The sequence below is a fragment of the Protomyctophum bolini genome (genome assembly GCF_963924005.1).
Source record: "Protomyctophum bolini genome assembly, chromosome: 16".
Lineage (NCBI taxonomy): Eukaryota > Metazoa > Chordata > Actinopteri > Myctophiformes > Myctophidae > Protomyctophum > Protomyctophum bolini.
This window is the reverse complement of record NC_137877.1, coordinates 9,773,420-9,789,275: the sequence shown is the minus strand read 5'-3', so window position 1 is coordinate 9,789,275 and position 15,856 is coordinate 9,773,420. Positions and strand designations below refer to the sequence as shown.

General features: G+C 46.0%; 1 protein-coding gene across 12 annotated transcripts in view; it reads right to left on the bottom strand.

Annotated features, from left to right (window-relative positions):
* usp9 (ubiquitin specific peptidase 9) overlaps nucleotides 1-15,856 on the bottom strand; it is a 60,794-nt gene that overhangs the window by 20,327 nt on the left and 24,611 nt on the right. For 6 of the 12 annotated variants that reach the window (XM_080786578.1, XM_080786567.1, XM_080786568.1 and 3 more), the window contains 18 exons: nucleotides 14,751-14,884; nucleotides 14,118-14,208; nucleotides 13,897-14,010; nucleotides 13,240-13,492; nucleotides 10,929-11,024; nucleotides 10,485-10,696; nucleotides 9,630-9,870; nucleotides 9,153-9,302; nucleotides 8,515-8,635; nucleotides 7,978-8,108; nucleotides 6,927-7,205; nucleotides 5,409-5,534; nucleotides 4,682-4,819; nucleotides 3,816-3,982; nucleotides 3,570-3,678; nucleotides 3,223-3,369; nucleotides 1,310-1,456; nucleotides 451-658 (listed from right to left, as the gene is read on the bottom strand). In XM_080786578.1, the coding sequence (XP_080642704.1) occupies nucleotides 451-658; nucleotides 1,310-1,456; nucleotides 3,223-3,369; nucleotides 3,570-3,678; nucleotides 3,816-3,982; nucleotides 4,682-4,819; nucleotides 5,409-5,534; nucleotides 6,927-7,205; nucleotides 7,978-8,108; nucleotides 8,515-8,635; nucleotides 9,153-9,302; nucleotides 9,630-9,870; nucleotides 10,485-10,696; nucleotides 10,929-11,024; nucleotides 13,240-13,492; nucleotides 13,897-14,010; nucleotides 14,118-14,208; nucleotides 14,751-14,884 (2,864 nt within the window). The remainder of the gene's footprint in view (nucleotides 1-450; nucleotides 659-1,309; nucleotides 1,457-3,222; nucleotides 3,370-3,569; nucleotides 3,679-3,815; nucleotides 3,983-4,681; nucleotides 4,820-5,408; nucleotides 5,535-6,926; nucleotides 7,206-7,977; nucleotides 8,109-8,514; nucleotides 8,636-9,152; nucleotides 9,303-9,629; nucleotides 9,871-10,484; nucleotides 10,697-10,928; nucleotides 11,025-13,239; nucleotides 13,493-13,896; nucleotides 14,011-14,117; nucleotides 14,209-14,750; nucleotides 14,885-15,856) is intronic. The other 6 variants (XM_080786569.1, XM_080786572.1, XM_080786575.1 and 3 more) reach the window with 1 other exon arrangement.

Here is a 15,856-nt window from a genome sequence, read left to right as displayed (position 1 = left end):
CTCATTCATCACAGTTTATTCATACCCATTCAAGTTTACTAGATTTCGACCACTTCTAATTAGATTTGTCCCATTGTCTAATGTGGAGGCTACCTGTCTGGTCATGTGACCAACAGGTCCTCCTCCTCCTTTGAGTAAGACTGTATAAAATTGACATGCATGTATTGTTCTGGAGGTGAGTGATCCGACATGCTGGAAGATGGTTGTGCTCTAGAGACTGGTGGGAGCAAGACCACGAGAGAGAGATGGAACTGAGAGATGTTGTTTGCTTGTTGCTGTTCTTCTGAATAAACTTCTAAGATATACATTCACCCGGATGGACATTATATTGATTTCCATAACACTGTGCAAACGGTTATAAAAAAATAATAATAGTCAAAGCAATCTAGGGAAATAAATGGATAAGTGGCACAATGCCCAAATACCTAATTATTAAATTAAAAACCATACCTAAGTAGTACATGTCTGTGAGGGTGTCGACAATCTGCTTGAGGTTGCGGACGCAGCCTACAGCCAGGGCCACCAGCAGCTCGAAGCCAGCGTTGATGGAGGCGGGACTGCTGCACACGGGTATGGCCTGCTCAGTAGGGAACTCGCCACTCTTCATGTACTGAAGGTAGACGTTAGACGCTGGGAAGATGAAGTCATCAATCAGCTCCTGGAAAGAGGGAAAGACACAAGACCCACAGGATGAGTCTAAACGTAAAAGGAGTCATAGGTGCCGTCACAATATTTGACATTACATTTTTATCCATAGTCACGTTGGGCCCTTCTCTGCCCCACCTCTCTTCCTGTGTTTTAGGATCCAAGATGGCCGCAGCAACAGGGCGGGGTCGACATATGACCTTACTGGGCTGCATTCAAGACACTTGCCTTGTGTCTGACACCTGACTTGTGTCTGAACACAGTTTTGATGGATGTGTTCTGCCCCCCTCCACGCCATCAAACTAAATGTTTGGTCAAACCATATGGGGTTCCATTGGAAATGCATTGGAGCGGCCATTAAACACAGACACAAGACAAACGCAAGACAGGTGTCTTGAATTTGTGAACGCAGCCCAGTAAGGCCGCCCCCTCCTGGTGCTGCGGCCATCTTGGATCCCAAAACACAGGGAGAGAGGTGGGGCCGAGAAAGGGCCTCAATATACACCTAATGTTTTATGCATTGTCAATTTGTATTATAAACTTGAATGCTATATAACCTAGCCATAAAATTTTCTTCCTTTAATAACCAGACTACTGGATGAAACGGTACGGACAAGAAATGCAGTTTAGGTCTCAGGAGGATTTGTTACTACTTGTGCAGTACCTTGATGAGGTTAGCTCCTCCCTTCTCACACCCGATGTAGTACTTCTTCTCTGGGGTCTGGAAGGCCAGCAGCTCCTTGGTGACGCCGATGTGGCCCTCCAGAATGGTGTCCTCCACGCCCGTCTCCCCTGTCCTTTTCACCTCATCCTGTGTGACATTAATCAACGTCAATATCCGTCACCGCCGGTCACCACAGAGTGGCATTAGCCAAAATCATTGTCGGCGTGATCCGGAGAAACATCGTTAGAGATTAGGAGAGGTATTGACCGTGGCCCATCCAGGGTTCTTGCACCATTTTGAAAGTAAAATGTAAGACTTTTTAAGACCTCAGAAAATGTCATTTAAGACGCAAATAAATGACGCAACTCGCAACAATGTCTTCCTATATTGAAATTGGCTAATGGGTGGGTGGGCCGGCGAAAAGAAAGCAGGGGCTCGCAACTCACTTTATGATGCGTGTGGGCCGGCGAGCCAGTGGGGAGGCCAGAGACCACCGTGGCCCATGGCCATCACCGTTACTCAGAATTGGATGCACAATAGTTTTATTTTTTTAACCTATATTAATAACGTCCTGCTTCTCAACGATACCTGATAATAATACAAATATATACGTATACATAAATCTGTATGAGCACACCTGAAGGTAACAAATACTAGTAGTGGGAAAAGATGGATTTAACATAGCTTTGACCTCAGTACTGTATATCATGACATTAATTGAAGTCCTATGACACTGTTTTTCCATGAGCAGAACTAAAAGTCCTATGGGTGCTTTGTCACTTGTCAAGAAAAGAAAATACAAATATAATATAGCCTACGGATATAAAGTAATAGGAATGCCCTAATACTATACTAGGGACTTTCTGAGAAGGGCACTTCTCATTGAGTGAGGTTTTTAGTGTGTAAAAAGTTAAAAACCTCAGAGTTAAATTAACTACTGAGGTAGCCATGGTTCACATGACGCTCGTACTTTTGATTATTCATGAATCATGACAAAGCAAAGCAAAGTTCTTTGTTTACCCAGGGAAGTGGACTAAGCCAAGGACTTGTTCGCAGCCACACCCTGCTCATAGAACATTTCATGGTAGGGGTTCAATGCCTTGCTCAAGGGCACTTCAGCGGTGGTAATTTTAACGTGCCGGTCCTGGTATGCGAACTGGCGACCTTCCGGTATCAAGACCGCTCCGCAAACCGTTCGGCCACCGCTGCCCCAGAATCATGACAGTCATGTTTCAGGGCTACTACTGAGGTTGCCGAGTGTACGGGACGCGAGTATTGTTTTACTACGGAGAGGAGAGGGGTGGCAGTGTGCACCGTGCGCAGACGCTGTTGTAAATCACAAATGAAGAGACTCTACGCTTTGAAAATGTTTTTACGACATAATGACTTTATGACTCTCAGCCGTTCACAGTCACTCGATCAGTCCCAGACAGTCGCTACCAGTCAGGGGGCAGAAAAAGGCAAGGAAGGCAACAGTCTGTTATGATGCGTTAGCATGAAGCTAACGGCTACCGCATCATAACCAGAGCCTTATATATAGCATAACAGACTGTTGCAACATTTCTTCAGAGGAAAATCAAGTGTCTTCATCTAAAACTTTAAAATAAAAGTCCACGAGTAGGGCTACACCACACCCTGAACAGACACCACTGTGTCCATGTCTGTTTACCGGTACTTACTGTGCGCGCTGCTGCATGCAGGGCAGTGCAGCGCAGCGCAGACGCACATCACGGGCAGGAGCAGGGAGCGCTTGATTTGTTCATAAACTATTCTTTTGCCCACCCACCCACAGCATACCCAATACCCATAGTATGGGCTTTATAGCCTACTGACAAAACGGGCAGAGCCGAGAACAAAACAAACAAATGCCCATCCTTCTAATGCTGCTCGCTGCGGGAACTCTGCCATCTTACCCGGATTCGCTTGAGCCAGTCGATCTCGTTGTTGAGCAGCACCTCTGCATTAGGCAGGTTGATGTTGCTGTTGTAGGCGTAGTTCAGAAGGTGTCGGAGCAAGGTGAAGTAGTCACCTGCGTGCTTGGCACGCTCCTTTGCTGTGCTCTAGACAGACAGAGACACGCACACACACAGAGAAGACAAAAATACATTCAGTTGTGTAGTGCTGGAAGCAGTGGAAACTTTCAATGTTGAGAGGATGTTTAGAGGACATGTCTCCATGCCTAAGACGACTAAAAGAGTGTGGAAATGCAGTACCCTAAAAAAACACAGGCAAAAGCCCCAGCAGCTCTACAGCAACTCACCCCTAGCACAGTGAAGAGGAGTGTGATGAAGAAAAGGAGGGGTCGGTGTCCCATACAACACCTGGTGGCCATGAGGAAGAACTGTTCCTGGGCCATCTGACGCACAGACCTGGTGGTGAATGCACACACGGTACCAAAACGTCACTCAAAGCTCCGAGCTAAGTGGGTCTTACACGAGGACGAGGAATTCATTTTGCCTGTTGGGACTAGGAAAAATAAATAAACGCGCCGCTATTCTGTACATACTTGCTGTGGCAGTGCAGCAGCAGGTCGATGATGAAGGTCTGCCAGGCCTTCTCCTTGCTGAGCGTGTCCAGAGCCGTGGGCATGAGGGCGAAGCAGAGCGTCATCACCTCCAGGGCCTCGCAACACACCTGCTCGTCCTCGCCATCTGGCTCCTTAGCCGCGTTCGTCTGAAAAGGGACGACGCACAAGAGACTCTTAACCCATTCTGAACGGGAACCCATTTTGGTGTTTAGCATCATGTTATGCTTTAGCTATTGAAAAATAGCAGATCTACAAGCTCATAGCGCGCCACCGAGTGGCGCGCTACGAGCTTGTAGGTCTGCTATTTTTGAAAAATCGGAGAACGATTGACATTTTTAGAATCTGATCTCAGGTCAGAATGGGTTAATCGGACCAGTGTGTGTCCAGTGGAAACCTCGTATGAATCTGATCTCAGGTCAGAATGGGTTAATAACAAGTTGTTGCCAATCAATCTGCAGAACCCAGGGTGACGAGAGGAACAGGAGCAGCATGTTCCATTTTGTTGCCTTTCATCCAGTGAATGGCGGTAAATGAAAATCACAGGTCAACACATTAAAACCACGTGTGATTCCACTGGCTCAGGTGCTAATTAGTCATCTCGGCATGCTTAAAATCAAAGCCCTTTATTCTGCACACATAATTACCACTTCAGAATGAGCCGATGGCAGGCAACAAAACAGATATGGAAAGTGTATCATGCCACAATGTTCTTAAATGTAATTTGCACGTCTAATTCTATCACTTATAATAACAGTAATAATACACGTTTGTGTCATCTGTATATAGGTACCGAGTTGGTTTCATTGGCAGATGAAAAGCAATAATAGACGCGTTTGAATTCTTACCTTCTCATAGATTTTGCTGATTTCTTCATTGGAGCTGAATACAAGTTGTACTGTACCACAGCCCGACGCCCATACAATCTTCTGTACCGCCCGGATCACACAGATGTCTGGGATGTACTTCGACGCCTGGAAGAAGTTCTAGAGGACAGAACGGCCACATGAAAGCTATGCCATTGTACATCTATGTACAATCTTACATCTTAACCACTAAAGCCCAAGGGAATCCTGGGTAGCAACTCTGCTCTACACAAATACGTTTTCATGAACTCATATTGTACTTTCCTTACCAATACTCAAGCATTGCCATGTTCCTATTCTGATATGAAAGCATTTTACATGAATTTATGTTGACATACTGTTTCTATATATATGAAATTGATTCTGAACCCTAACCAGGCTTCGAGTCCTCATCCACTTATTTTCACTCTGGGCTCTTAGACTGATATTAAGTGCTGAGCATGTAAGTGGCTCTAAAGTGGCTTCTCCCACTTGTGCAGTTTCGCAACATTACAAAGTCGTTTTCCATTTCATCCATGTATGAAAGAAGCCATTTAGCTCACATATTTACTTACAGGATACACACATTATCCTACATAAGGTTTATCCTTCTAGAATAACTTGCCAATGCTATCAGCGCTTGATATGCTAGGTTAAGCTCTACAATAACCGTGGCTTCCAGATTGCTCTTTATAAAACACATCGGGTACTACCCTCTCTCTCGTCTCACCTCGTCAGAGATCTGTTGGGCTAGGCGGATGGCTACGTTGCGTAGCATGCATTCTGAGGCGGGATTGGGGATGTTCTGGAGGGCACTCTGGAGGACCAGGGCCTGGTCGTGAGTGGCCTGGTTAATCTAGACGTCACATAGGAGATAATAGGAGAGAGCATGCAAACTTGTCAACAAGAAGTCTGTCTAAAAGATCCATCTCAAACAACATATCTCAAGGAGGCTGGATTGTCATGGAACCACCGTGGAAGACCCATTAGGCCAACAGTTTCATTTTGCCCAAGACTTCTCAAAAGGTAATGGCCCGATTGCCACGAAAAGTACTGTGAGTGCACTTTGCACAGTCGATGACCCCATGATGTAGCATCCAGTGTCTGTGGCCAAAATATCAAATGAACAATTTGGAGTCATTTTCCATGTAGCCCCACAACAGAGAGCACAGCACAGTAGGTTTAAGATGGTTCAACCTGAGTTCGGGGTGAGGAGCCTCTAGAGCAGTGGTTCCCAAGCTGACACGTGCACCGGTTGTGGTGCGCGGACGCCTTCTAGGGGTGCGCGACATGAAAAGGCTAAATGGTGGTGTTATGGTTTTATTTTAAATATATTAACATATTATGCCAATATGTGGCAAGCATAATGCAGAATAGAGCCTATGCTGCGATATATGCCATATATGTGGATGAATAGGAAATGTATGTCTCTATATAGCTTATGCAATCTATGTTTCCATGTGTGGGGGTACGTACGTCAGCTAGGTCAGGAGGTAACAGGGGGTGCATGGCCAAACCATGTATTTGTACCACCCGCCCATACGCCTTTAGCCAAAATATGTAATATTTTGTATATGTATGTAATATATGGTTCCGGAATGTCTTGATCCAGCTCTCGATTGCATCTTTGGCCACCGACCGTGGTGTTTTTCTCCATCACGGTAGCCGTTGTTAACTGGTCTGGTTGTCCGTCCGTGACAATGATCTTCCCCGCTACGAGTGAGCTGCTCGGTAAGGTTACATCGCAATCTAAATTTAACTAAAATTTTACAGATGGAAGTCATGGAACCAAATGGACCTGTGGTCCATGTATTTGTACCACCCGCTCGTAGTGTACCATTAAAGTAAACCGTTTATGAACAGGCAGAACAGCTCAAATCAGTTTGTGTGCCTCAGCCTCTGCATGCAAGGGCTTGTGTGAATATATGTGTTGTCTTGTACTGCTGCTTGTTGGAGGCGGACCTGTCAGCTTTGTGTGTGTGCGTGTGTGTGTGTGAGAGAGAGTGTAATGGCGGTCCTCTTCACGTTGGTCGCGACAACCTCACTTTTTATTTTTCTTGGTTGCCAATGTGTGACTCCAATGGCACCTTCCCACATTGGGTCGCGACCCATAGTTTGAGAACCGCTGCTCTAGAGGCTGCCACCTCCTTTTTGTTTTACATTTCAGATAACAACAACATGATTTATGAGGGACTCAAACCGGTTCTACAAGGTACGCGTCTGCTACGAATAGTGTATGTGGTCTAACCGGTGAGACGGGGACGTTGCCCTCAGCGTTGGGCTGGCAGGCCTCGGCCACGGCCTTCACGTGACCGAAGCCGACGGCGGTGAGCAGCAGCTTGGCGATCTTCAGCGCGTTGAGGTAGGCGCCGCGCCGCGTCTCCATGTCTGCAGACGGCAGGAAGTTGTTCCTGGTGAGCATGCTCAGCACCAGGGGCAGCCCGCCGCTCTTCAGGAAGTTGTACTGGAAGTCGCTGGCCTCCTCGCCCAGCGTGGAGCTGGCAGGCATCAGCAGGGCATACACAACCTACGGGACAAACAGTAGTTGGGGGGGGAGGGGTTATTGAGAAGTCCATTTTCAGGACATAAACGACACAGGAGGTTGATAGTTGAATTGCGTAACCTGCATTTTAATCAAATATCCTAAGCTGCCGAGATTGTTGTATCACCTTTATAGCATAAGCTGAATTATTTGGGCTTTTGATCCGTGAAAAACCCGGCGAAAAAAGGTTCCTTCGTTTGTTATGATCGCACCAGGATCGCAGCACAAGACCCTCCTCCATGAGGAGTTGTAGTCCATTAATTTGCATTGGCCTCAATTTCCCAGAAGCCCTAAGCAGCCCACAGCATGTGTTGATTTCCGGTTTCGTCATCAAAACGAAACCATCTAGTCTCTAGCTCCGCGGCAAAGACAGTTTCTTTATATTTATTACAATACGGCGGATTAAACACATAAAACAAAAATGTCGTAAAAATCACGCATCGTACCCTGGATTAAGCAATTTGCGGCAGTCAAACTGTTAAGGAAGTTTAGAAAGGCAGAACCAACCTGACAATCAATATTGATGTTTTTGGGCCACAAATGTTCTTTTTGGTTCTTTATTTTCTTTTTGACATATTGTTTAATGAACTACACTGAATGAGCATAAATACAGCAGAGTTGCAAGCAAGAACCCACGCCTATCGTTATAATTACAAAAATACTTTTACAAATAAAGCTATAAAAAGTTAAACATGCTCAGTTGTAGAAGTACCAGGAGAGCAGGCTAAACTGACGTGAAGACACCACTGAGACCCACCTCGATGAGGTAGAGCACTTGTGAGGGCGAGGGGCCAAAAAAGCGGGAGTCCAGTGTTGGGCTGAGGCTGTTCTCTCCCAGCTTGGCATGATCCAGACACACTGCACGCAGGTTCTCCACTGTAGTATTATCTGTACATGCATACATACACATAATAATAATGAATTGCATTTTTATAGCGCTTTTCCAAGTGCTCAAAGCGCTTTACAACGGTTAATTGATTCACACATTGGGAGGTGAAGCGGCGAACAGTCGACGCCAGCCAAGCGTCCTCACTTCCCCACATTCACACACCGACGGTGGCGAGCTCACACCGACCGACTCATTGGAGGCAATGTGGGGTTCAGAGTCTTGCCCAAGGACACTTCGACATGTGGACAGGAGGAGCCGGGATACGAACCGCCGACCCAGGGATCAATGGACGACCTGCTCTACCTCCTGAGCCACAGCCGCCGCCCGGCCAACATACATAGATAAGTGAGCTTCACACAAGTATTTGTGTGTGCGGTGGTGCTTAGTATAACCGTGAGTGCGTACCAGGGGGCATGAGCTTCATGAGGACCCGAGCTCCGTCTCGGAGCAGAGGCATGTTGAGGTTACAGCCCAGGTCAGCCACCTGCCACAGGAAGGAGATGTAGCGCAGGTGCAGCGACATGATCTGGAAGATATGGCAAGAGTTATGCCACTGCTGTTCACACCCCACCCCCCTCCCCGAACCCAGACAAAAGCGCTACTAACACACTGCTAACTCAGATACGCGTTTATCCGCATGTGTGTTTAACACATTCGGAAACCCCTTTGTGTTTTGAGGATTATGTTTTACCTCTTGAAAAATAGAAGATCTACAAGCTCAAAGCATGGCACCGAGTGCCGCACTACGAGCTTGTAGGTCTGCTATTTTTTTTTAATCGTGAAAATGTGGCGCAAATCTTTGAATATATATTCTTTCACAGCGAACGTTTTTTAACTCAAATCTTTGCTTCCGGGTGGGTCACTGGAACAACATATTTTCAGATGGGGGTCGGTGGGCAATTACATATACATTTCTGGGGTCCTTGACATGAAATATTGAGCACCACCGATATGTAGAAACATAGGTATTTCAGAAAACTGTCAGGATTTAGATTTCTATTAATTTCGACGCCAGGGCGAGGCCTGAATGTGTTTAAACTTACCACACCGGGCAGGCAGCTCTCGACCTCGGGGTTGGGTCCATCGCTGTAGTGGTTGCCGTGGTTGCCAGGAGAGCCAGTGGAGGAATCGGAGGAGCTGTCCGGGCTGGAGGGCATGTTGGCGCTCACCTGGGTCAGCTTGGCTGTGATCAACTACACACAAACAGGACTACTATCACTCTGTGTGTCAACTTGCATTAGAGCTGGATCAAGTATGTGCATTTTCTAAGAGTCTTCTGCATTATTTATGTGCAGCGACCAGGATAAGTCTGTAAACCCTCAAACATCACTGTGTTTGCGATCACTTTTCACCCGTTTCTAGCCATCATCATGTATTTACAAAATACGATACAAAACGTAACTCTTACAATCAAGTCACCTTCCTTTGTTCCTTCACACACACACACACACACACACACACACACACACACACACAGTTAAAATGTGTAGAGAACGGCGTGTCATTCCATCAAGTCTCACCGTTTTATCCTTCAAATTGAGCTGTCCAATCAACTTCCTGTCGTCGGCTGGATCAACCACCTCCCCGCCAATGAAGAGCTCTATCTTGGTGTGCGTGGCGTTGGCCTTGATCCGGGTGAGGATGCCGCGTCTCACAGAGCCAATGGTGTCGTTGGTGTGAGACCAGATGTCCAGGTCGTCCACCTGACGTCCCTGGTTGGGGAAACGCACGATCAATGTGATGTGCTTCCCCCGGAAAGCCCTGGAAGAAGAGAGAGGGGACAGAAAACAGTGGGATTAATGTTTGTTTGGAGAGGAATCGCATGAATTTACCAACTACAATATATGAACAACAGTTGTTGTCTTGGTGCTATTGGCAGAAAGTAGTGATGCACCGAATATTCGGCCGCAGAAAATATTTGTCCGAAAATGGCTAAAAAAAAAAGCATTTTCGGCCTATTCGGTTTCGGCCCAAATAGGCAGAAAATATATCACCGAATAGTGTACGCAATTAATATAGTCAAAAGAGCTGAATAAATGTTTTATGGACCCATAATAGTGATTATTATTTAAGTAAGTTTAAGTTTTACCATTACCATTTGTTTTTCCATAAATCAGGTAGCTTTAAGGTATGGCCATGACAGCAATGGTAGGAAAAAAGATATAGAATATTAATCATATTCGGTATTCGGTTTTAGGCCAACTGTTTCCTATATTCGGTATTCGGTTTCGGCCAAGAATTTCCCTTTCGGTACATCCCTAGCAGAAAGGCATACATATTTGCATGAAAAACAAATCAATAATTAGTATGTCACATAAAGTTGGGGTGGTAAAATATTGTTTTTGAGTAAAATGGCATCAGTCTTGCCCTCATACCTGGACATGGGCAGTATTGTCCTCTCCTCGTGGTAGTCGCTGTCACACTCGTTGATGTACTCCTTGAGCACGGTGAGCACTCGGACCATGCGGATGGCCTCCTGCCGTGCGCAGTTGATGCTGTCCTTGTCCCCGTCCAGAACACACAGGGTGTCATAGGACGCCTTCAGACGGTCAAAACACGACTGGATGAAATCCTCATGGATCTCCACCTGCAGCGGCAAATGCATCATTCGAGACAGGAATTATTTCATTATGTCAAATGAGTGGAGACATCTTTTTTTATCTGCCTAATTTTGAACTCAGTGAACGCGGTTTAATTAAAAAAAACAGAGAAAAACGTCCTGGTCAGACGACAGACAGAAACCCAAGTGGATAACAGAGCAAGAGGACAAAAAAGGGAAGAAGCTGATTATCTAAAAGAGACAAATTAGTCTCTCCCACCTGATTGACTTGTAGTTTTGGTCCCAGGTTGGTGTAGATCTCTTTCAGCAGGTCTATGGCTCGGCTGGCGATGTCGTCGCTTCCTTGAATTACCACCTGGGGGTGCAGATGGAATAACAGTAGACATTAATAATGGTCCTTTGGCCCTAGTCTGCATTATCGTCTGCCTGTGAGTGTGTATGCGTGTGGCTCTGGAGCAATGACTCATCATCCATATCCTTATTATAAGCCACTCAGGAACACAAGAGAGAGAACACCGAGGCAGAAGACAATGTGTTTCACAATATATAGGCCAGCAACAACACAGGCCTCGGCATAGTGAGAGAGCACCGAGGAACTGAACAGCTTAATAGATTATGGAATATATCACTGAAATTAATGATAGCTAAAGCTAAACTTGCACTTTAGGATGTTAAAAGGAGGAGTTCACAATATTTGCAGACCAAACCTTCAATGTAATGCTAACCAACTGTCATACGCATATTTCGACAACTGAGACTTTGGGTCCGGGGTAGCTCAGTAGATAAAGCACTTGCCTTTGGACCACAAGTCCCAAACACTGGCAACGCAGTGTACACATTATGTGCCCCTTTCATTTTTTTCAAAATAGCAACATGGGGTGCCCATCCGATTTCGCCAAAAAGAATCCCCAAGACGCGTACAGATGTCCTGGGCACTGCATGGGATCATTCCTAGGACGTCTGTGGACGTCTTGGGCATAAATTGTGTTAAGTACAACTGCGGCGGTGGTTCAGGGGTAGAGTGGCCGGATGGTAACCGCAAGGTTGCCAGTACGAACCCGGGCTCCCCCAGAGTTAGTGTCGAAGTGTCCTTGAGCGAGACACTGAACCCCTAATTACTCCTGATGTGCTGGTTGGTGCCTTGCATGGTTTCCGCCATGTATGAATGTGTGCGTGAATGGGTGAATGTAATGCACAATCTATGTAAAGCGCCTTGGATATAAAGGCGCTATATAAATGCACCATTTACAACTTGGGTAACTAAGACCTGCTGTAAGTAGTGTACTGGGAGCTTATGGTAGGTGAAGTTCTCCACCTCAGCAATCCATCTCCAAGGGGTCTAATGCATTTGCAAAGGGGATAGACACCCTCATTCTAGGCCAATACAGACAAGAAGCCACTCCGACCTACTTACTGATATGACGACTGAGAGCAATTAACATGTATTTACAGCAACGGCAAAAAAAATAAAGAAAACAGTTGCAGGAGATGGAACAGATTCAAAGATACATCTGGAGTAGGCCCTGTATAACCACAGTGTTACATGGTTGGCCACAGTACAGCTCATTTGATTCCGTTCTTTATTCAAGCACATGCACACAAGAGGCGGAGATAATCTCTCATTTTGCTTCCAGCGGAGATCATGATAATTCGGACATATTTGAAAACCCTCAGTCAGTCACTAATACTATGGCACACCAAAAGCCAGGCACCGAGGACAGAAGAGACAACGTTATCGGCCTTGTATTATTTTGTCTTAGGCGTAAAAGGACCACTTCACCACTTTTCAACCCATCTTCATATAATAGGTCCTCACTAATAATCATGAAAAAAAGGCGCAATTTTTTCCTACTCGGTCTGTCTCTCATAGAAACTGCAGGCTTTCTAGTCCTGAAAAGTTGCAATGCGAAAATGGAAGCCATCGTTCTCACAATAATGAAAATCTAAACATTTTTGTAAAAAAAATCTTGTTTAAAAAAGAATCTGCCTAATGATGATGTCACTGGAAGACGGTTTCTAAACTGCCCACAGCCCTCCTATGAGACACAGACAAAAAATCGTGCCATTTTATCATGATTATTAGTGAGGACCTATTATATGAAGATGGGTTGAAAAGTGGTGAAGTGGTCCTTTAAGCGTTAATGTACAGTGACTAGGTAATCAAATCAAGTGTAAAGTACGTCCAAAACCGTTTTTCTGCAACCAGCAGGAGAGGAAATGGCAACATCGGCCATTAAGGAGAACTGCAGGGGAAATGGCTCTTCCTTACTGGCCTCATCATTTAAAAAAACAGATGCTTGCTGCCTGCTTTCTACACGTACGAGAACGGCGCATATGTAGGTCAGAGAGAAACATCAAACAGAAATTCTCAACAAGCATAGCAGCTCTCCTTCTCCGTTGCATAAAGTATATTACAGTACATGCCAAATAAAACCATTACTCCAAGCAGCTCCCGAGATGATGAGGCAGCATGTGATCAGTAGCAGGATGACTCTAAATGCCTCATCTGTGGTGTTAAAGCTTGATCTTTTGGTTGCATGAAAAACGTGAAACATTTCAGTCCCCCTTACCCTCCAGAGATAGTCCAGGCCTATTAGTTCCAGGTCATCCATCATGTAGGCCCTGCGCTTGGCCACCAGCTTGCCCTCCCTGCAGTTGACGGCTTTGAAGAACCTCTCGAAGCACTTCATGCCGTTCTCAGTGAGCAGAGACGGGTCGAGCTGCAGAACGTTGTTCTCAAAGAAGTCCTTGTTGATATCCGGATCCAGGTCTGGCTCGTCGCCCATCAGCTTGGAGTACCTGTCGGGAGAAAAATCGGAAAACCTTACGTCAGGACAGGGATTGACCAACTAGATCAATTGACTGATGTTTTAAAGGGCCTTGCAAACGTGAAGCGAGGAACGCAGGCGTTGCTGCCTGGATCAACACAGGTCTCCTCCAGGTCTGCTGAAGAGAGGCACAACAACGCAAGCATACAAAAAAGCTAAACCGAATCCAGGTCTGGTGAGTCGCGGGCACGTAACAACAAAGCACGCGCGCAAAGAATTCACGGGACCACGCTCACGAAAATACGCTTGCGTCGTCGCACACCACGACTACTCCGAGCAAAAACACAGGTCTCATTGAAAATTAACTATAGGCGCGTTTTATCGCTCCCCGTTTGCAAGGCCCTTTGTGATAGCAATTGAAGTGAGCGTTTGGGAGAAGATGGTAGAAGTCGACGGTACCATTTGAAGCAGGCCTCACGGTCACAGAGATACACAGCGTTTTCAGCCAAACATTTCCAGATCTGTTTGGCCTGCGGGGCACACAGCCACAACTGACCGTCCTTCAGTAGGAACCTGTCGGAAAACATACCAAGAACACACATCAACTCACATTCGCAAAAAGAACTGGATGGAACATTGTGTGTGAACTGTGAAGAGAGTAAAAAAAAATCTTTCTGTACCTCAGGAAGTTTAGGCGCTCCTGTACTTCCTGGACATGGCTGTAGCGGCTCCCAGTCCTCACCGTCTGAGGATCAAACTCCGCCTGTTCTGCTACATTAACATTACATAGACGGGAGACCGTTAGGGCTAATCGGTCCACTTTGGATGTACTGCAAAACCGTAGATATTAGCAATATCTGTGGTGTGTGCCTGGTGATCTTTTTTCAACCCAGTTTTTTCACCCAGTGCCAATTATCTAATGTAATCCTGGGCGCTACACTTCCTCTGCCAACCTGGGGGGGGGGGGGGGGGGGCAGCGGACTGACCTCATGCCTCCTTCTATGCATGAGGAGTCTAAGCTGCTTCTTTTCACCTGACGGGGGGGGAATTTCCCTGGCCGGATGTAGCGCGTGGAAGGAACACGTTATACCGACCAGTTCCTTTCCCCTCCATCAGGTTGCCCCGGCTGGCCAGGGGGAGGTAGTTTTAGAGACCAGGATTACTGCATGTTTTTGTGCGCCCCCCCAGCACCCACAGCGTCTCCAGCGGGAATCGAACCCAGGACCTTCTAGCTGTGAGGCGACAGCACTACCGACTGTGCCACCGTGCCCCCAGTGCCTGGTGATCTTTGTCGTGCCATGGCGCGGCCTTACCTTTGGAGAATTGCCTCATGGTCTCCATGTAGGCAGAGAGGTTCTCCGCCACCAGGGTGACCAGAGCGTGGTTATGCTGCAGTTGGTTGATCAGGTCGTGGCGGTAGAAGACGTGAGGACTCCTCTGGGTTTGGCTAGAGAGAGAGAGAGAGAAGAATGGTTGAAGGTGAAAGAAATATGTAGAGGGGAAGTGAGAATCTGTGATGGGGTCAAGGCATCTTGCCATTATGTCATATTTTTTTATACAGTTTATGTTTAAATTTAAACCAGAGTGGGATTTCTTGTTCTGAATCTGACAAAGCATGAAGAAAGCAGCTTTGGTATTCCGCGTGTGTGTGTGTGTGTGCGCGTGTGTGTGTGTGTGTGAATATATATGTTGTGTGGAGCATGATGTCTAACAAAGATTTTTTTGTTAATCATGAAAGGACATTTCCTGTTTTATTCCATGTGATATTCATAAAGTATGTTTGGCCTTAGAGTAGTCCAAGAAACAAGACACGTCTCATGACTCATCACTATCAATAAGTGAGAGTCATACCGGGAACAGCTGTTTCAAATGACCCGTGACGATTAGTTTGGTTACTAAATAATGTATTTGTCCTGTTCTTCGAGGGGCGCTAGCCCCTCCTATGATCAGCTTTTGGTGTGTGTGTGTGCGCACACAGACTTTGTACTACACAAACATTAAATGCCATTGACAATGAATTTTAAGTGTTTGTGTAAACACAAACATTTATGACAAAGGTGAGGACGCAAATTGTGATTGGCCGGAATGAGATGATGTATGTACGCGCCCCTCACTTCACACGGGTGTGATTTCTTTATTATTATCGACAATGGCTACATTGTGCTCCTCAGAAGAGTACTACAAAACACTGAATATCATATGGGAAAAAGTGAAATATCCTTTAAGCTGCCGAATTAGCAAAATGTCAGTAAGCGTGCTCGAGTAACATTCCCCCAGATTTTGCCCTCAGTGATTGGAGCTGAAAGGAGCTGGCATCAAGGAAAATCAGGCTCCATCTCAAAGAGACCATTATACCATGCAGCGTGGACTGGTAGATCAAATAATCTTGTATGTGCGCTGAACGAGGAGTCAGTGTCAT